The following is a 21,407-nucleotide window of genomic DNA, read 5'->3' on the forward strand; positions in this document are numbered from 1 at the left end:
TACTGACAGTAAGTCAGTCCTAAGTTCCCTATGGCATGATGACCACGCATGAAACCTCAAAAAGAAACACTGGGCTACTTATCTTGCTTCCATCCTTCCAAAACGTGTCTCATTGACTCAACTATTGGAACGTGAGAAGCCTGGGCTTTTGACTCAATCTTGATAGCAACAGACAGATTCTCTTTACATCATTTGGAGGGAAGTGGTGGCCAAATATTACAGTAGTTGTCATCCAGTGGAGGCTCCTCAGAGGAGGAAGAGGAGGATCATTCTCCTTAGTGAATTTCATAAAAACATTCCCTTGCTGTCTCTGCCTGGCCTGTTCCCCTCTCTCCACTGCGATTCTCTGCCTCTAACCCTATTACAGGGGCTTACTGGTGCTCTTCCATGCCGTCCCCAGGAGGGGTGCGTCACTTGAGTGTGTTGAGTCGCTGACGAGGTCTTCCTGTCTGGGTTGGCGCCCCCTCTTGGGTTGTGCCGTGGCAGAGATCTTTGTGGGCTATACTCAGCCTTGTATCAGGATGGTACGTTGGTGGTTGACGATATGCCTCTAGTGGTGTGCGGGCTGTGCTTTGGCAAAGTGGGTGGGGTTATATACTGGCTGTTTGGCCCTGTCCGGGGGTATCATCAGATGGGGCCACAGTGTCTCCTGACCCCTCCTGTCTCAGCCTCCAGTATTTATGCTGCAGTAGTTTATGTGTCGGGGGGCTAGGGTCAGTCTGTTATATCTGGAGTATTTCTCCTGTCTTATCCGGTGTCCTGTGTGAATTTAAGTATGCTCTCTCTAATTCTCCTTTTCTCTCTTTCTTTCTTTCTCTCTCTCGGAGGACCTGAGCCCTAGGACCATGCCTCAGGACTACCTGGCATGATGACTCCTTGCTATCTCCAGTCCACCTGGCCGTGCTGCTGCTCCAGTTTCAACTGTTCTGCCTGCGGCCATGGAACCCTGACCTGTTCACCGGACGTGCTACCTATCCCAAACCTGCTGTTTTCAACTCTCTAGAGACAGCAGGAGCGGTAGAGATACCCTCAATGAACGGCTCCTGAGGTGCTGACCTGTTGCACCCTAGACAACTAGTGTAATTATTATTATTTGACCATGCTGGTCATTTATGAACATTTGAACACCTTGGCCATGTTCTGTTATAATCTCCACCCGGCACAGCCAGAAGAGGACTGGCCACCCCTCATAGCCTGGTTCCTCTTTAGGTTTTTTCCTAGGTTTAGGCCTTTCTAGGGAGTTTTTCCTAGCCACCGTGCTTCTACACCTGCATTGCTTGCTGTTTGGGGTTTTAAGCTGGGTTTCTGTACAGCACTTTGATATATCAGCTGATGTAAGAAGGGCTATATAAATACATTTGATTTGATAAAAACTAACATTAAAAAAAAATGTAAAAAGTTATCTTTTTAGATAAAACTATATTAAATACACTGCTCAAAAAGATAAAGGGAACACTTAAACAACACAATGTAACTCCAAGTCAATCACACTTCTGTGAAATCAAACTGTCCACTTAGGAAGCAACACTGATTGACAATACATTTCACATGCTGTTGTGCAAATGGAATAGACAACAGGTGGAAGTTATAGGCAGTTAGAAAGACACCCCCAATAAAGGAGTGGTTCTGCAGGTGGTGACCACAGACCACTTCTCAGTTCCTATGCTTCCTGGCTGATGTTTTGGTCACTTTTGAATGCTGGCGGTGCTTTCACTCTAGTGATAGCATGAGACGGAGTCTACAACCAACACAAATGGCTCAGGTAGTGCAGCTCATCCAGGATGGCACATCAATGCAAGCTGTGGCAAGAAGGTTTGCTGTGTCTGTCAGCGTAGTGTCCAGAGCATGGAGGCGCTACCAGGAGACAGGCAAGTACATCAGGAGACGTGGAGGAGGCCGTAGGAGGGCAACAACCCAGCAGCAGGACTGCTACCTCCGCCTTCCTGCAAGGAGGAGCAGGAGGAGCACTGCCAGAGCCCTGCAAAATGACCTCCAGCAGGCCACAAATGTGCATGTGTCTGCTCAAACGGTCAGAAACAGACTCCATGAGGGTGGTATGAGGGCCCGACGTCCACAGGTGGGGGTTGTGCTTACAGCCCAACACCGTGCACGACGTTTGGCATTTGCCAGAGAACACCAAGATTGGCAAATTCGCCACTGGCGCCCTGTGCTCTTCACAGATGAAAGCAGGTTCACACTGAGCACATGTGACAGACGTGACAGAGTCTGGAGACTCCGTGGAGGACGTTCTGCTGCCTGCAACATCCTCCAGTATGACCGGTTTGGCGGTGGGTCAGTCATGGTGTGGGGTGGCATTTCTTTGGGGGGCCGCACAGCCTTCCATGTGCTCGCCAGAGGTAGCCTGACTGCCATTAGGTACCGAGATGAGATCCTCAGACCCTTTGTGAGACCATATGCTGGTGCGTTTGGCCCTGGGTTCCTCCTAATGCAAGACAATGCTAGACCTCATGTGGCTGGAGTGTGTCAGCAGTTCATGCAAGAGGAAGGCATTGATGCTATGGACCGCCCGTTCCCCCATCTGGGACATCATGTCTCGCTCCATCCACCACAGACTGTCCAGGAGTTGGCAGATTCTTTAGTCCAGGTCTGGGAGGAGATCCCTCAGGAGACCATCCGCCACCTCATCAGGAGCATGCCCAGGCGTTGTAGGGAGGTCATACAGGCACGTGGAGGCCACACACACTACTGAGCCTCATTTTGACTTGTTTTAAGGACATTACATAAAAGTTGGATCAGCCTGTAGTGTGGTTTTCCACTTTAATTTTGAGTGTGACTCCAAATCCAGACCTCCATGGGTTGATAAATTTGATTTGCATTGATAATTTTTGTGTGATTTTGTTGTCAGCACATTCAACTATGTAAAGAAAAAAGTATTTAAAAATAATATTTCATTCATTCAGATCTAGGATGTGTTATTTTAGTGTTCCCTTTAATTTTTTGAGCAGTGTATATTTACGTCACCAAATAATTGAAAAAAACATTGTTTTGCAATGGTCTACAGGAGCCTCAACAGCACTCCTATAGGGTAGCGCCATTGTGTAGCCGGAGGACAGCTTACCCCCTTCCGTAGACTTACACAGTAATTATGACAACTTCCAGAGGACGTCCTCCAACCTATCAGATCTCTTGCAGCATGAACTAACATGTTGTCCACCCAATGAAAGGATCAGAGAATTAATCTAGCACTGAAAGCATAAGCTACAGCTAGCTAGCACTGCAGTGCATAAAATGTGATGAGTAGTTGACTCAAGGAGAAAGACAATAGTTTAACGGTTTTGAACAAGATAGAGATAGAGTTGGTAATTTTTTTCACTTTCACTTACTTAGATAGCAAATGCAGCTAGCTAGTTTAGCCTACTTAAACACCATTCTCACAGGGATGCTATGTTAGCTAGCTGGTCAACACAACACTGGAACTCTTCCAAGTCAAGGTAAGCTTTTAATTTATTTCCACCGGGGTCTGCCGGTGTAACTGCTAAACTGCTTACTGACTCTACACTGTAATGTTACTGCATGACTGTAGCGGGTTTACTAATGATTTAGTTATATTAGCTGTGGTGACTATGACATTACTTTAGCTAATATGGTGACAACAATGTATCCTGTGTGTAGCGGTTAAATGGTTTGACTTGGAAAGTTTTTTCGCCTAGTCACATACAGCTGATGTGCTGTGCATTGAAGTCCACAAATGAGAAGATACGAGAAGGAATACAATGTTGCTGCTATGAAAGTGAACTGTGTTTACGCGTAATCATGGGTCTATTCATTCTGCCGATTCTGATAAAATGGTTATAAAACGGAACTTGCATGTGCCACTGTCTGTCACCTAAAAAATGTATCTCAACCTGTGTGCACCTATCTTGTAAACTTTCATGCATAGGCTAGGTTGTAGCAACCTCATGATCGGTATACTGTAGGGAAAATTTGAGTATCATGTAGTAGCCTAAACCTATCAATGTTACATTGAATTGGGTGAATGGAATATGAATGACAGTCTGATAAAATAATTTATAAGGTTAAAGATAATGACTAAATAATTCTTCCCGGAAACTTAACCATTAGGGATTATAGGTTAGGTAGCATATATAAGGAATAATTAAAATATTAAACTTAACTCCAACTAGGTTGGACTGGGGAAGAGAGGAATGTGTGTGTGTGCCTAAAGAAAACACAGAGAACAATTAAACTGTGTTTGATCCGACCCGGCTAGAACTCTGAGAAATTGACGATAGGACAGGGAGTACCCCTCCAGGTTTCCCTAATCTCGGGGGAATGGAACTGTCGGCTGGGTAGTGATAAACCGTGCTGAGAATTCTGGAGAAGAAGATAGCTCTCCAAATGTTAGTGTGCATGTGTGTGCGTAAGTAAGGAGAATGGTATAAAATGTATGTCTTTGTATATGAACTAGAGAGCTCTCGTGAATAAACATTGATTTGACTTTGTAAACTGGGAATTCTGTCTGTTTCATTTCATTAAACCAGAACTTTACAAACTCTGGGTTGCAGACAGATTAGATTAATTGAAAATTATGAACATTGATAACAAAATTCCATATCACAGTCATCCAATATCCAGTAATAGAAATAAGGCCATGCTTATGATAAACAGCACTGTTGTCATCATCTATACATCCTATTGGTGTTGACAGATGTCTGAGATGCAATCATCTTTATCACAATAAACCATATAATACTTTAGTTACAATAGAAATGTACATGAACCTGCACATCTAAAAAGCGACAGGCATATAACCTCGCCAATCACTGCCTTTGTGTTCAGAAGGCAAGCCAAATAGAATTAATTACATTATGCATTTAAAAACTGTGGCTAAGCCCTCTGTGACTACTGAAGAGGTAGACAGACCACTACATCATCCCTTTGTGGACAAACATCTCAACAACAGTAAGACAAACATCCCAACAACAGTAAGACAAACATCCCAACAACAGTAAGACAAACATCCCAACAACAGTAAGACAAACATCCCAACAACATCAGGACAAACATACCAACAACAGCAGGACAAACATTTTACATTCTAAAATACATCTGAAATGCAACATACTGTTTTTGCCATAATTTTGATTTCTTCATGGTTCTCTGAAGGACACTGCTTAGAAATACCTCAAATGGCTTAGTAATGCTTCTTACCTTATCATAATAAAAAAACATGTTGCAAGGATATGAAGTTTTGCATTTATATTGCTTTTGTTATTATTGTCAACCTCGTGAACGAGACCGAATCGTTCACACAGAGAGGTTTGTCTCAAGCACACCAATGATTGAACGTTTGAATGAGTCTCTGTCCTTAAGAAAACATGGTAGTTTTATTTATGAAGCAGTTCTCTGAATGCCAATTAGCATCGGTTACTTTGGGCTATCAACCCAATACTTGAAAAAACAGACATTGAAATGTTGGTCTCTTTTTGCCTTTCTGTAAGCTCAGATCCCCTCTTGGCTCACCATTCTATCCCAGGTAATGTAGCAACAGACATGTAGCAGACACCGTTTCAGAAGGCTATGCACTCAGACTATGGTACTTACCATTCTCTTTATGGAATATTGCTCTCAGGGGGACATTGCTGAAGTAAACACGCCTCAACTCCTCATCCTCTGACACTATATTTTTTATTCACATTATCAAACAGTCCATTTTTATTTTCCAACGGGGCTATACATTTGGGTGAGTTTTTTTCTCTCGCCCGAGTAGCCTCATTTCACTGCCAAAAATACAATTAAACCATCTTGTGTTCAGCGAAATAACAACACAATGTCAAATACAGGCACCCATGTCAAATAATTAACATCCAATCATATTAACCGTTACTCTGTCATGGGAATTCCACTAACGGTCCATATGTAGCCAAACGTAGCTGCACAGTAAAAATTGAAGTGTTAATTTAACTCCTATAGAGTTTAATTCAACACTGTTTCAGATAACAATTGGTCCCGGTCTACATAGTGTTAAAGTTACTCTACAGGTAGTGTCATATTTTCAGAGTTAATTTGACTCAAATTGGTGTTAACATTCACACACAAATGTGTAATATTTAATCATATTTAACACGAGTTTAGTTACAATCTCCAGTGTTATTCAATCACTCTTTTTAGAGTTAAGTATTCTCAAAGTTGAGTTAAAATTGACACTTGTTTTTTTTTTCTCTACTGCACAGTAGTGTTACCCAATTACTTAACTTGGTGTCAATGTACGTGAATAAACACAATTACACATTATAAAAGTCCAACATTAAATGTCATCCATTTCAATGTTAATGGCACATCAACCCATTCCTCACCTTGCCTTTAATCAGTGTAACCATTTACACATCAACGTCAACATCACAAGTGACATGCTCCCCAGAGAAAGCAATATGGTCAACAAAAAGAGATGTCATTCATTCCATACAACATTTGTATATCAAATGGTCAATGATAATGCAGGTTGTTGACATGAAAGAAAACAAAATCATGTTTTGACTTGGTTACTTCATATGCATGGAAAGGTTCTTGAAAAGCTAGAGTAATTAAAGGCACAGTGAACAGCAACACTTTGCCATTTTATTATCAAAACAGAATCAATTTGATAAAACAGAGACATTTCAGATTCAATTTTACCACAGATAATCAGGCGTAGGCGGTAAACAAAGCCATGATATTTAACCCAGTGCACATTCATAAATCAAATCAAACTTTATTTGCCAAATGCGCCGAATACAAGTGTAGACTTTACCGTGAAATGCTTACTTACAAGCCCTTAACCAACAGTGCAGTTCAAGAAGAAGAAAATATTTACCAAGTAGGCTAAAATAAAAAGTAATAATAAAAAGTAACACAATAAGAATAACAATAACAAGGCTATATACAGGGGGCACCGGTACAGAGTCAGTGTGCAGGCTAGTTGAGGTAATCTGTACATGTACTAAGTGGGGGTGAAGTGACTATGCGTAGGTAACAAACAAACAGCGAGTAGCAGCAGTGTACGAGGGGAGGTGCGTGTGTCAATGTAAATTGTCCGGTGGTGAATTTTATGAATTGTTCAGCAGTTTAATGGCTTAGGGGTAGAAGCTGTTGAGGAGCCTTTTGGTCCTAGACTTGGCGCTCCGGTACCGCTTGCCGTGCGGTAGCAGAGAAAACAGTCTATAACTTGGGTGACTGGAGTCTCTAACAGTTTCATGGGCTTTCCTCTGACACCGCCTGGTGTAGAGGTCCTGGATGGCAGGAAGCTTGGCCCCAGTGATGTACTGGGCCATTCGCACTACCCTCTGTAGCGCCTTACGGTCAGATGCCGAGCGGTTGCCATACCAGGCGGTGATGCAACCGGTCAGGATGCTCTCGATGGTGCAGCTGTAGAACCTGTTGAGGATCTGGGGACTATGCCACATCTTTTCAGTCTCCTGAGGGGGAATAGGTTTTGTTGTGCCCTCTTCACAACTCTCTTGGCATGTTTGGACCATGATAGTTCGTTGGTGATGTGGACACCAAGAAACTAGAAACTCTCGACCCGTTCCACTACAGACCCGTCGATGTTAAGTGGGGCCTGTTCGGCACGCCTTTTCCTGTAGTCCATGATCAGCTCCTTTGTCTTGTTCACATTGAGGGAGGGGTTGTTGTTCTGGCACCACATTGCCAATTCTCTGACCTCCTCTCTACAGGCCATCTCATCATTGACGGTGATCAGGCCTACCACTGTTGTGTCATCAGCAAACTTAATGTTTGGCCACACAGTCGTGGGTGAACAGGGAGTACATGAGGGGATTAAGTACACACCCCTGAGGGGCCCCAGTGTTAAGGATCAGCGTGGCAGACGTGTTGTTGCCTACCCTTACCATCTGGGGGCGGCCAGTCAGGAAGTCCAGGATCCAGTTGCAGAGAGAAGTGTTTAGTCCCAGAGTTAGCTTAGTGATGAGTTTCATGGGCACTATGCGCACCAGCTGTTATTGACAAAAAGACACACACCTCCACCCCTTATCTTACCAGAGATAGCGTCTCTGTTCTGCCAGGGAATGGAAAAGTCTCGGTGAAACACAAGATGTTACAGTTTTTAATGTCCTGTTGGTAGGATAATCTTAATTGTAGGTCATCAATTTTATTTTCTAACGATTGCACGTCAGCAAGGAGAATGGAAGGAATTGAGAGTTTACTCGCTCAACTCCGGCTTCTCAGAAGGATCACCGATCTGCGTCCCCTTTTCCGGCGTCTTTTCTTCACGCAAAAGAAGTGGATCTGGGCCTGTTCCAGTGAAAGCAGGAAATCCTTCTCATTGGACTCGTTAAAGGAAAAAGTTTTGTCCAGTCCGCGGTGAGTAATCGCTTTTCTGATGTCCAGAAGTTATTTTCGGTCATAAGAGACAGTAGCAGCAACATTATGTACACAATAAGTTAAAAAATAAGTTACACAAAATGCTAAAAAATTACAAAATTGCACAATTGGTAAAATGTCAGTCATGTTCTTCGGCGCCATCTTTAAAACCTGAGTGCTAAGAGGCACTTGCATTGCCATAGCAATCATAGAACCACCTTTTACCATATTCAAAGACACCATGTTCCCAGGAGCAATGTCTAATTGACTAAAAAGTGTTGAGGATTGACAATTGTAGTTTGTGTTAGTTAGTTTGTGTTTTTCTGCCAAAGTTTTGGTAATATATTTTGTAAAGATTTTAGTTGTTTTTTGAAAAAATTATGCTTACTTTCATACCGTATACACCAACTATGAATTACAGGTCCAGTATTCTGGATGCAGTGGGGATAATGGATTAGAAAATGGTGCTTTGGTAAAAACAAAATCTGGGGAAGAAACTGTTAAAATGGTTTGTGGTGCTCCACAATCAAATGTTTTAAATAAACACAGAGACCCCCTGTTAACATAATATTTTATCCTATGTTAACTATTTGAAGTAAAAAAAGGAGTAGGCCCCAGTGCTGGTCAGTAGATGTTACCAAACCCCCCAAAATAAATAGGCACCATGACTGAATTGCATTAAGTCCCAAATCATTTGATCTTTCTGATAAATTCACAGCCACTGGTTTATTGTTTCTTTCCATGAATCCATAATCAAAACTGTATTCTTCAATGTAATTCTGCAGATGTTGCATGTTTTTCTTTCAGATAAAGAAATAATAGCTTCAACTCGCAATGGGCCACACCCTTTAAAACATCTTGCATCACATCAACTGAGAAGTTCTCAATTGTGTGAAAATACTCAAACCAGTTTAATAAATATGAACGCTTCACACCAAAAATTCCTATTAATTTCCTGAGAGTAGCAGTGTGTATTTATTTAGTTCGCAACACAATCTTCAGAGAATTCTGTCTGAAAGTCATGTTTTTCTGCAAGACCGAACCTACAGCAATACCTTGCGCTAAAAGACTCCACCAGGCCAAACAAACTATGTAGGCCCAGATTATTATGGACCACACTGCCACGAACATGACCACTGTATAAAGGAACCACAATGCCATCACTCTCTAACACTTTAAGGTCTCGAACAACAGGAGCAAGGATTGCACTAAATAATTTAAGACCCTCGTCGCGGGCCCCGGACTGGGTACCCTTGTCGCGGGCCCCGAACTGGGCACCCTCGTCGCGGGCCCCGGACTGGGCACCCTCGTCGCGGGCCCCGGACTGGGTACCCTTGTCGCGGGCCCTGGACGGGGCACCCTCGTCGCCGACCCCGGACTGGGCACCCTCGTCGCGGGCCCCGGACTGGAGACCCACGTCGCGGGCCCCGGACTGGAGACCGTTGCTGGAGGCTCCGGACTGGAGACCGTCACTGGAGGCTCCGGAATGGGGACCGTCGCTGGAGGCTCCGGAATGGGGACCGTCGCTGGAGGCTTCGTGCCATGACCCCTCACTGGAGGCTTCGTGCCATGGATCATCACTGGAGGCTTCTTGCCATGGATCATCACGGGAGGCTTCTTGCCAAGGATCATCACTGGAGGCTTTGTGCCATGGATCATCACTGGAGGCTTCTTGCCATGGATCATCACTGGAGGCTTCGTGCCATGGATCATCACTGGAGGCTTCTTGCCATGGATCATCACTGGAGGCTTCTTGCCATGGATCATCACTGAAGGCTTTGTGCCATGGCTCATCACTGGAGGCTTCGTGCCATGGATCATCACTGGAGGCTTCTTGCCATGGATCATCACTGGAGTGAGGAGACGTATGGGCAGTCTGGTACATGGAGCTGCCACAAGGCTCACCAGGCTGGGGAGACATACAGGAGGATTAGTTTTGGGCACAGGCACAGGACTCGCCAGGCTGGAGAGACATACAGGAGGTCCTGTCCTTGGCAGAGGCACCAGATACACTGGGCCGTGGAGGCGCACTGGAGGTCTCGAGCTTGGAGCCTGGTTTCCCACAGTCAAGTCCTGTGTGTAAACTCTACATAGTTATGTTCTGTGGGTGACACTGAGTGGGCTGATACACCATTTCATGGGTGCAGGTTAGGCTGTTAGTGTCACGCCCTGGCCATAGAGAGGCTTTTATTCTCAATTTTGGTTAGGCCAGGGTGTGACTAGGGTGGGCATTCTAGTTTTGTTATTTCTATGTTTTCTATTTCTTTGTTTTTGGCGAAGTGTGGTTCCCAGTTAGAGGCAGCTGTCTATCGTTGTCTCTGATTGGGAATCATACTTTGGCAGCCTTTTTCCCACCTGTGTTTTGTGGGTAGTTGCTTTCTGTATAGTTTATGCACCTTACAGAACTGTTTCGGTTTCTTCACTTTGTTATTTTGTTCAAGTGTTTTGGTTAATAAAGAATCATGAACACTTACCACGCTGCGTTTTGGTCCGATCCTCATTATGACGAGAGCCGTGACGGTTAGGCTGTAGTGCATATAAGTATGCCTCCAATGCAATTCTGAATTCAAATACGTCCACAGTGTGTTCTACTGATTTGTCAAATTAACTAATAATTGTCTTCTGTTTAATTTATATAACAACATTCCTACCTTGTTTAGCATTACTAGTCCAATTGTGGCATGTTTTCGAAAATGTTATCCTTTTGCATCAGTTTCAATAGGGCCTTTTCTTTTGAAGGCAAACCGCCAATTCCACTGTTGTTGCTCACGACACACTGGAAAGGGACTCGACCAAGCACAGAGCCAATCCAATGGACCAATCAGGGCGAGAGGTGTGTATGGAAAATGTGTTATGTCAATGTGCATTGTGGTCATTGTAGTCAGTGATGTTGTAGACAAAATATGATTGTAGACTTGTAGTTCTAGAAACGTTCCACATTAAGGAAAGCGCTCTCTTTTAGACATTTGAAGTAAACAAGAATGGACATGATTCATGAACATTATTCCTTTGCCATTCATTCAATGCAAAGTCTCTCCTGACTTTTACTTAAATAATATTATTATATTAATGATATCTGTGCCATTGGAAATTTTAGATTGTAAATCTTGGTGAGGCAAACAAACAAAAGTTTTAAATGCATGCCAGCGAAGCAAAAACACAACACTAAACAATACATTAATTGCACTATAACGGTGACAAAAGGTGCCCACAAACTGTTAGGGCCTACACAGAGCTTTCTTTTCAGTACCATGGAGTGGATCCTTACAACTGCTACACCTGGCTATCACCGTAGACTTGTCTGGCAGCAAAACAGTTAATTTAGCCTCATTTACTGCCTTTTAAACAAATGTGCCTTTTAAACAAACGTGGTTTCTACTGACAATTGAGATGTACAAACTGTGGCATAAGGGGACGACGAGTGGATAAGAGGCAATCCACAATTTAAATTAAGATATTAACGAGCAAGCTAGGATGGACGTAGTCAATATAACTATTTGTTCAGCACTTTTCAAAATGGACAGCGACAGGATTCAGAACATGGGCCGTTCTTACAATATTCTCCCTGTACACCAAGTCAGGTGGATAAAGAAAGGGAGCATTTAAACAGACAATGAAAGCTCTTACAATATTCGATGATGACATTTTTCTAAAACAGGCTATAGGCTACATGTGCACCACCAAGTCAGAACAGTAGGCTAAGTTTTGAAGGGGAAAGGGACCAAATTATTATGGTGAGGCACATGGGCTACTAACAGCTTACTACACAACATACACTTTGTATTACTTTCTTAGCTACAGTATACATATCTGGCATATTGCATAATTTATGCAGCAGCATACAATAGATTTTTGCACTCATCTTGTTGTGCTCACTTGTCATCAAACTTTGTCATCAAAGTCTAACTTTGTCTTGATTTATAGTTTTTTCAAGACAACTGACTTTTTAAAGGCTCAACTCTCAAAATAACAAGGTTGAATCATGACGTCAGTGATCTTCACGTCGGCACTCTAGAAAGAGGCCCAAGTTACCGACTTGGAATTTTGAGTTGGATGACCATTCAAAACGTAGTGTCCCCATGAGTGACAGAACACTGAGCCAATTACGGCGCAGCTAGAAAACATTACCAACCCCTACACTCTGTATTTTCTGCTGGCTGCCCCACCATCACAGAGAGCACTAAGCTAGGCTGAAACACCTGCATTTTGGAGCTGCCTTACTCAAGAAAGTAAAACAGAGACCATGTTTGTATGCGGCTTTATTGTTTGCAAACTGATGTGTGACACACGTATTAATGCCAAAATAACATGCAAAACAGGTAACAACAAAAAATATTATAATTTGTATTTTTTTAGCTAACCCTGAATGTGCCCTGAATGATCCGTGCAGAGTTATGGACAAGTCACAGCTCCTTGGCCCCCAAGAGAGATGATCTTGAACCTGCCACTCCGCTCAAAGAGTTACAATCCTCATCCGAATGTTTATCAAAAGCAATCAAAAGTTCTTCCCAACCATAGACAGCAGTGAAGAGAATTCAGCAACTCAAAGACAGTGGAAGTAGGGCCTAGATAAAATTGTTTTCTTCATTGTTAGGCTATCAACACCTTTGGGCCCCCATCAGGGTCAAAAATCTGGGCAATGGGTTTTTGAACTGACCAATAGATTGGCAATATTGTGATTGGTCCCATTTTGAAAACATATAAAATTCTCTTTCATAGGTCAGTCAGTAAAGACCCTTAGGAAGGCCAAAGGCCGGTTGGACTAAACTTGTTGGTTTAACAACAATAAAGAAGCAATGAAGAGTTGCTAAATGTTCTATTCATGTCAGTTTGCTCTACAAGTCAAGCACATGTATTATATTTCCATGGGTTGGAGAGTGAGGAAGCGCCATAGACAGAAATTCTAGTTTGAATGCGTCCACCATTTTACTTAGGATCAGTGCTAATAAACTAGCTCAAACTTTCTAGTTTCAAACTGTTGTAGATTCCCTGCCTGAAGGCCTGTTTACAACAGTATCTTTCAGTAAAAAAATACATGATAGTTTTAATGACGTAGTGACATAGTTTAAATTCATGTGAAATGTTCTATATCTAGGCTTCCCTCACCCATTCAAATCCTCCGCAAGGAAGGATAGTAATTTCCCATAATTTCCTGTAACAATTGTTCATAGCAAATGCACTATGAATATATGAAATAGACTGTGTCTGTCACATATTCCTCAATAAACTCCATGCACTCCCAAGTTGTAGAAAGATATTTTCAACATACTTCAATAAATTCAGACATGTTGTCACACCCTGATCGGTTTCACCTGTCCTCGTTATTGTCTCCACCCCCTCCAGATGTCTCTTGTTTTCCCCAATGTATTTATCCCTGTGTTTTCTGTGCCAGTTCGTCTTCTATGTTCCAAGAAAACCCGTGTTTTTTTCACTGTACGCCTGCCTTTGCGATTCTCTTTTTTCTAGTCCTCCTGGTTTTGACCCTTGCCTGTTCTAGACTCTGTATCCGCCTACCGGACCATTCTGCCTGCCTTGGCCATGAGCCTTTCTGCCACCCTGTACCTCCTGGACTCCTGGTTTTGACCTTTTGCCTGTCCATGACCATTCTCTTGCCTACACCTTTTAGATTATTAAACATTATAAGACTTCAACCATCTGCCTCCTGTTTCTGCATCTGGGTCTCGTCATGATAATGTTCTCTGATTAAATTGAGCACTTGTTCCAAAACAGGTATCAGTAAAGTCATCGTTGAAAGTGCATATATCTAGAAAAATACTATATTGCTAATTGGGTGTAGTCACAGCTCTTGATGACAACAAAAATACTTTGTACAGCTGAAAATTATTAATGATTCTCTTTTTAGTAGCAGTCCAGCCATCCATAGTTCAACAAGACACGGTTCACCTTCTTTGATGGATAGTGGTATTCGGTTTGCCTGGGGCCATCTGAAAAGTACAGGTAACCTGAAGGAGAAAACACAGAAGATGTATTAGCAACATGTCAAGGCTTGAGGTAGGTTGATTGTATTGTGTCTTCAGTGTCACCACCACCTACCATGGTTTTCAAAAGCAGCATCAACTTTGCTGCCAATACCATGGAAATCCTGGTAGATGCTTCTGGGGTAGCCACGGTCCATTGTGCTCATCCTTTCATTGAAGCTGTGGTATAGATCAGAACACATTTAGGATACTGCAGTACGTTTGGTTTCAATATGAGTTTGAATACAACAGGAGACCATTAGTTATTAAGATATTTAGCAACACACCTCCAGTATTTGTTTCTCACAAAGAATAGAGTTTTCCCTGTGGATGCCACATGAACTGCAGAGTCTATCTTGGTTACATATGAGGGGAAGCCAAAGTTGTAGATGGATTTGGGATAACCTGATAGGATGGTAAGGCCTCTGGTGCCCCAGTACCTTCTTCCTGTGAGAAGAAATGTTGGAGAAAAGATTAGGATCGTTACACACTGAGTATCCAAAACGTTTGAGCGGGGTGCAACTCAATATTAGGAATGTTTGGTATACTCAGTGTATATTACAGATATGGGAGAGAGCAGGTTCTCTATCATTCCCACTCAAACCAGTGCCAGATAATTGAGTACCTAGGGTATCTAAGCACTGCTATTACTAAAGCAAGAGAATTAACATTGCACTTGTTGGATTACTGGGTCGGGCAACTTGGGCTGGGCCTAGCATAGGTTAATACTGTACCTTCAAATAGTAAGGCGATGTCTCGACCCTTGTATTCATATGCAGCATCAACATGGCTAATGCTAGGCCAGGTTCCCTTCACTGTCTTCGTCATTACTCCATTCCAATAGCCACTCTTCTTCCAGTAATACCTGATAAACAAACCGAAAATGTGTTTCAGGATTTTGACAATACTTAGCTTGCTTGCATTGCAACAATAGGAAGATTCCTTGCACATGTTATGATATATACAACAGCACTTTCTATGAAGCATCTACATTTCAAAATAAATTGTGCTTACAGCATGATACTAAGAAATTGATTACACTTATAAAACTATATAAAAAAACATGTTCTGCTTGTTGTAATAAATAAGCTTTTTTATTTAATTCCATTGTCCTCCAAGTGTTCCTGAATCTCCTTCTTACCTCAGGTTTAAATTTGTATCTATTTATTTGGCCATTTTTAAAGACAATACAACCACACATGTGGATACCGTACAATGCCTGTAAATTAATCAAGGATGACACAAATGTTTTAAAACGTTAAAACGTATTTCCATTGTGGTCCTCAAAATATACACAGGATTATAACACGAAAACAAAGTTTGCTCCTCAATTCATGCACCTTGGTTGGAAAGCAAGGTAGCGGCAGTGTACCCTTCCCTTTGAAAACGTATTGAAAGAATGTTAGTGTGTGTTCGTCTCACCCATCTTTGAAGAAGTACAGCTCACTCCGAATGGTACTGGCAGCATCAAAGACAAGGTTCCTGTTGCATCTTTCTGGAGGGTTTGGTCTAGGTTCTGGTTTGGGCTTTGGTTTAGGCTTGGGTCTTGTTGGTTCTGGCTGACCTGGTGTTGTCCGGACACCTTACAAATTGAAGAGTAATGTTTCAATGACTACATGAAATATTAGGTTATGAAAATAGATATTCTGTTAATACACAGTACCATTTTCCCTAGTACTGTGAGGTTCAGGGCCCATATTCACGAAGTGTCTCTGAGTAGAAGAGCTGATAAAGGATCAGTTTTCTCTTTAAGAATAAATAAGGGGGGGGACCAGATTCTTGATAAACACTCCTACTCTGAGACAATTTATGAATACGGGCCCTGACGTAGCCGTTTAATGTTTAATTGTCGCCACCTTCTCACAGTGGGCTGAACACTCACTCACCGTACAAGGCCTGTATTCCCCGCCTGTCGTCTGCAGGTAGCCTGTATCCTTTTGTGTTCACAAAGTGATATGTGGGGTACATCAGAGCTGAGCTGTCTCGTGAGTGGGCCAATCCAAGAGCATGGCCAAACTCATGGGCCGCCACCAGAAGCAGGTTTATCCCTGTTGTAGAGTCAGAGAGAGTAGCTTAGGTAAAAACTATGACGGTACTGTCAGAATTGATTTGAAGTATTTTAGTACAGCAACTGTAGGGTTTATTGGTGTTGTTTCTTTGATCCTGTACCTCTCTGGCTCAGAGTCCAAGACTCATCTTCATCAAAGTGTGTGTCACCACCTTCGCCTTCTCCTGGAGAGTTTGCATGGGCCAAGACACCATTCGGCCCATCGAAGGGGTAGAAGTCACCGTGGTCTGGTTTAAAAAGGGAAGAAACAGTATTCTTAAAACAATTGCTCTTAAATTAACAAATACAAAACATGCTTGTGGTTCAACATATCAACTCTATCTCTGAACGGGAGTGACTGAACAGAACTCACATTTGGCTCCAAACAGGATCATGATGTCAGCGGTGTCACTGTAGATCTGCTTGAAGTCCAGTGGGATGATGTCGCTGTAGAGCTTGAAGGCCTGGGCGATGGTGGAGTCCACCTCACGCCGACTCAGGTCATGCGTGTATTCAGTAATTCTGGGAAAATAAATAGCAGAAACTATCGTATTATGTATTGGTTATCCGAATGCCCATCATGTACTTGTTGTGGCTTTTCATCATCCTGTTTGTTTGCCATGTGTCATAACTTGCAAATCCAATTATGTTTGCTATGTTTTGAAAATCTTAGCACACTTCTGTTTAGTAGTGTAGGAATATACCGATCCCCATTTTCAAGACCATCATTCGCTGGAGACGGAAATGGAAATTTCGCAGAAAAATCTGCCAAAATCTGCCATCGTCCTGCTAGCTAACATTCAATCGCTGGGAAATAAATGGGAGTAACTGAAAGCACGTATATCCTACCAACAGGACATTAAAAACTCTAATATCTTATGGTTCACCGAGTCGTGGCTGAACAACGACATTGAGAACATACAGCTGGCAGGTTATACACTCTATCGGCTGGATAGAACAGCAGCCTCTGGTAAGGCATGGGGCAGGGGCCTATGCATATATGTAAACAACAGTTGGTGTATGATATCTAAGGCAGTCTCGAGGTTTTGCTCGCCTGAGGTAGAGTATCTCATGATAAGCTGTAGACCACACTATCTACCTAGAGACTTTTCATCTGTATTCTTCGTAGCTGTCTACCACAGACCGATGCTGGCACTAAAACCGCACTCAATGAGCTGTATACCGCCATAAGCAAACAGGAAAAGACTCATCCAGAGGCGGCGCTCCTAGTGGTTGGGGACTTTAATGCAAGGAAACTTAAATCAGTTTTAGCTCATTTCTATCAGCATGTTAAATGTGCAACCAAAGAGAGAAAGATTCTAGACCACCTTTACTCCACACACATAGACGCGTACAAAGCTCTCCCTCGCCCTCCATTTGGCAAATCTGACCAAATTAAAGCAGGAAGCACCAGTGACTTGGTCTATAGAAAAGAGGTCAGATGAAGCAGATGCAAAACTACAGGACTGTTTTGCTAGCACAGACTGGAATATGTTCCGGGATTCTTCCGATGGCATTGAGGAGTACACCACATCAGTCACTGGCTTTATTAATAAGTGCATTGAGGACGTCGTCCCCACAGTGACTGTACGTACATAACCCAACCAGAAGCCATGGATTACAGGCAACATTCGTACTGACCTAAAGGGCTGAGCTGCCGCTTTCAAGGAGTGGGACTCTAACCCAGAAGCTTATAAGAAATCCCGCTATGCCTTCCGACGAACCATCAAACTGGCAAAGCATCAATACAGGACTAAGATCGAATCGTACTACACCAGCTACGACGCTCGTCGGATGTGGCAGGGCTTGCAAACTATTACAGCCAAGAGCTGCCCAGTGACACAAGCCTACCAGATGAGCTAAATAACTTCTATGCTTGCTTCAAGGCAAGGAACACTGAAACATGCATGAGCGCATTAGCTGTTCCAGATGACTGTGTGATCACACTCGCCGCAGCCGATATGAGTAAGACCTTTAACCTTCTTCGGGATCGGTGTCCCTTCCACGGGAAGGATGAGCTAATGTAGGCTAATGTGATTAGCATGAGGTTGTAAGTAACAAGAAAAATGTCCAATTTACAGTAGCTATTACAGTGAAAGAATACCATGCTATTGCTTGAGGAGAGTGCACAGTTTTGAACATGAAAAGTTATTAATAAACAAAATAGGCATATTTGGGAAGTCTTGATACAACATTTTGAGCAGAAATACAATGGTTCATTGGATCAGCTTTGAACATACACTGCTGCCATCTAGTGGCCAAAATCTAAATTGCAGCTGGGCTGGAATAATACATTATGGCCTTTCTCTTGCATTTCAAAGATTGTACAAAAAAAATACAAAATATATATATATATTTTTTATATTATCTTTTACCAGATCTATTGTGTTATATTCTCCTACATTCCTTTAACATTTCCACATACGTCAAAGTGTTTCCTTTCGGATAACCAGGACTGCGAGCTTGCGCTGACAAACTGGCAAGTGTCTTCACTGACATTTTCAGCCTGTCCCTGACTGAGTCTGTAATACCAACATGCTTCAAGCAGACCACTATAGACCCTGTGCCCAAGAACACTAAGGTAACCTGCCTAAATGACGACCGACCCGTAGCACTCATGTCTGTAGCCATAGTGCTTTCAAAGGCTGGTCATGGCTCACATCAACACCATTATCCCAGAAACCCTAGACCAACTCCAATTTGTATACCGCCCTAACAGATCCACAGATGATGCAATCTCTATTGCATTCCACACTACCCTTTCCCATCTGGACAAATGGAACACCTACATTAGAATGCTATTCATTGACTACAGCTCAGCATACAACACCATAGTGCCCACAAAGCTCATCACTAAGCTAAGGACCCTGGGACTTAACACCTCCCTCTGCAACTGGACACGCCCACAGGTGGTAAGGGTAGGTAACAACACATCTGCAACACTGATCTGCAATCCTCAACACGGGGCCCCTCAGGGGTGCGTGCTCAGTCCCCTCCTGTACTCCCTGTTCACCCATGACTGCATGGCCAAGCATGACTCCAGCACTATCATTAAGTTTGCCGACGACACAACAGTGGTAGGTCTGATCACCGACAAAGATGAGACAGCTTAGGAGGTCAGAGATCTGGCCATGTGGTACCAGGATACAACCTCTCCCTCAACATGATCAAGACAAAGGAGATGATTGTGGTCTACAGAAAAAGGAGGACCGAGCACGCCCCCATTAACATCGGCGGGGCTGTAGTGGAGCAGGTTGAGAGCTTCAACTTCCTTGGTGTCCACATCCCCAACAAACTATCATGGTCCAAGCACACCAATACAGTCGTAAAGAAGGCACGACAAAACCTATTCCCACTCAGGAGACTGAAAAGATTTGCAAGGCAAGTTGTACCGTAGCACCAAGTCTACGTCCAAAAGGTTTCTTAACAGCTTCTACCTCCAAACCATGAGACTCTTGAACAGCAAATCAAATGGCTACCCAGACTATTTGCGTTGTACCCCCCCACCCCCACCCCTCTTTTACACTGCTGCTACTATTTTTTTTACATATCTATTTTTCTTAAATTCATTGTTTGTTAAGGGCTTGTAAGTAAGCATTTCACTGTAAGGTCTAAACCTGGCGCATGTGACAAATACAATTTGATTTGATTTGAAATCAACAACATTTGAACCATGTAGGATTTAGGTTAAAGCTTAGGTGAAAAAATACAAAAATTCCAGAAATGTCTTTACATTGCTGACTTTTAAAAAATCCATTCAGATTTCCATGTTGATTCAACATCATCACGAACACATTGATACAAAAAAATTAAAAAACATTACGTTTTTTTATGATGTGGAAACAAAGTTGATTCAAGTAGTTTGTACTCAATTGGTAATTTCTGAAGTCTCTGTCCGGTATCTAGGCTACCTGTAAGTGACGATGCTCTGCTTCCAGCGGGGCTTGCCCTGGAAGTGTCCGTAGCGGGCCACGTCTGTGACCCCACATCGGGGCTTGGCCATCACCTCCAGGGTGTTCGAGTCCAGCCTGCCTGTCACCTCCAGCCCAAAGAAGTCCTGCATGCTCCTCAGGTCTCTCTGAAATGAGTCCACTGGGGTGTCCATCACTCGCCTGGACATGATGGAGTTGGTGGAGCCAGCAACCGAGTAAAACTGGGATAGATAGGCCTGTACAGAGAGCTAACTGTCAATCTTGTAAAAATGGACAGTTAGTGGTCCGTGGTCGAGTACAGTTTAACGGTTTGGTTGACGCACAATTGTCCATCAACCAAACCGTGGGTAGTTTATCTCTGTACTGTTTGTTTCAATTGGTACATTCCATAGTGTAGTCAAAGAAACAACGTAACATTTAATGAAAAATAAGTACACTATATGTAAATATTAAATAATACACAGTAATTAGCAATAGTTTACCTTAGCTCTGGCCTGCAGGTCATCTGAAGACAGAGTGACATCTTGACTTGTAGTAGGGGCTGCTATACAAATTGCAAAAGCAGCCACTGTCTGTAACACGGTAAACACTGATCTTCCCATGAATGTAACCTTCTACTGCAGAGGAGAAAGTCTGACTGCCCTAAGCCCTCTGCACCTCTCCTTATATAGCCCAGATCCCAGGCACCACACATTAGAATGGGTGTGATGATAGATTGTTTCTCATTTCCCAAAAATTGTTTAGGGTATCCAAAGGGCCCTGGCACTGCATGCATGATTGAGCACTACAGCATTCCAGACTCTGTCTGAGCAGGTCCTATTCAGGAAATGAGGGATTGTTATCAATGACGTGGGAGGAGAAGGAGGGGGAGGACAGGCCAGGTGCTGTAGATCTGGGGGAAGATTTGGATTGGCTTTGTTAATGCAAGGAAGAGAAAGTATGCAAACATGGGGCTTCTCCTTGTGAGGCTGTCATATCTGGTTTGTGATGCCTCACTCATTGTCAGGCCACAAATGGCACATCAGCTACTTTATTTAAACATGCAGAAAAAATATGTACTCTGATTAACTGCATCCTAGATAAATATGGCATCTGAAAATATAGTTTTTTAATTGAATACAATTCTTTGAG

General features: G+C 42.9%; 1 protein-coding gene across 1 annotated transcript; it reads right to left on the reverse strand.

Moving 5' to 3' along the window:
* Positions 1-12,563: 12,563 nt before the first annotated feature.
* mmp30 (matrix metallopeptidase 30) lies at positions 12,564-21,038 on the reverse strand. The gene is made up of 10 exons (XM_021623485.2): positions 20,759-21,038; positions 20,256-20,512; positions 16,718-16,866; positions 16,467-16,592; positions 16,184-16,345; positions 15,720-15,879; positions 15,032-15,162; positions 14,585-14,744; positions 14,374-14,477; positions 12,564-14,282 (listed from the first exon to the last, which is right to left on the reverse strand). Exons 1-10 carry the CDS (start codon positions 20,876-20,878, stop codon positions 14,179-14,181), a joined length of 1,473 nt encoding a protein of 490 aa, XP_021479160.2. The 5' UTR covers positions 20,879-21,038; the 3' UTR covers positions 12,564-14,178.
* Between the last annotated feature and the right edge of the window lie 369 nt (positions 21,039-21,407).

Source organism: Oncorhynchus mykiss, chromosome 12 (assembly GCF_013265735.2).
Source record: "Oncorhynchus mykiss isolate Arlee chromosome 12, USDA_OmykA_1.1, whole genome shotgun sequence".
Lineage (NCBI taxonomy): Eukaryota > Metazoa > Chordata > Actinopteri > Salmoniformes > Salmonidae > Oncorhynchus > Oncorhynchus mykiss.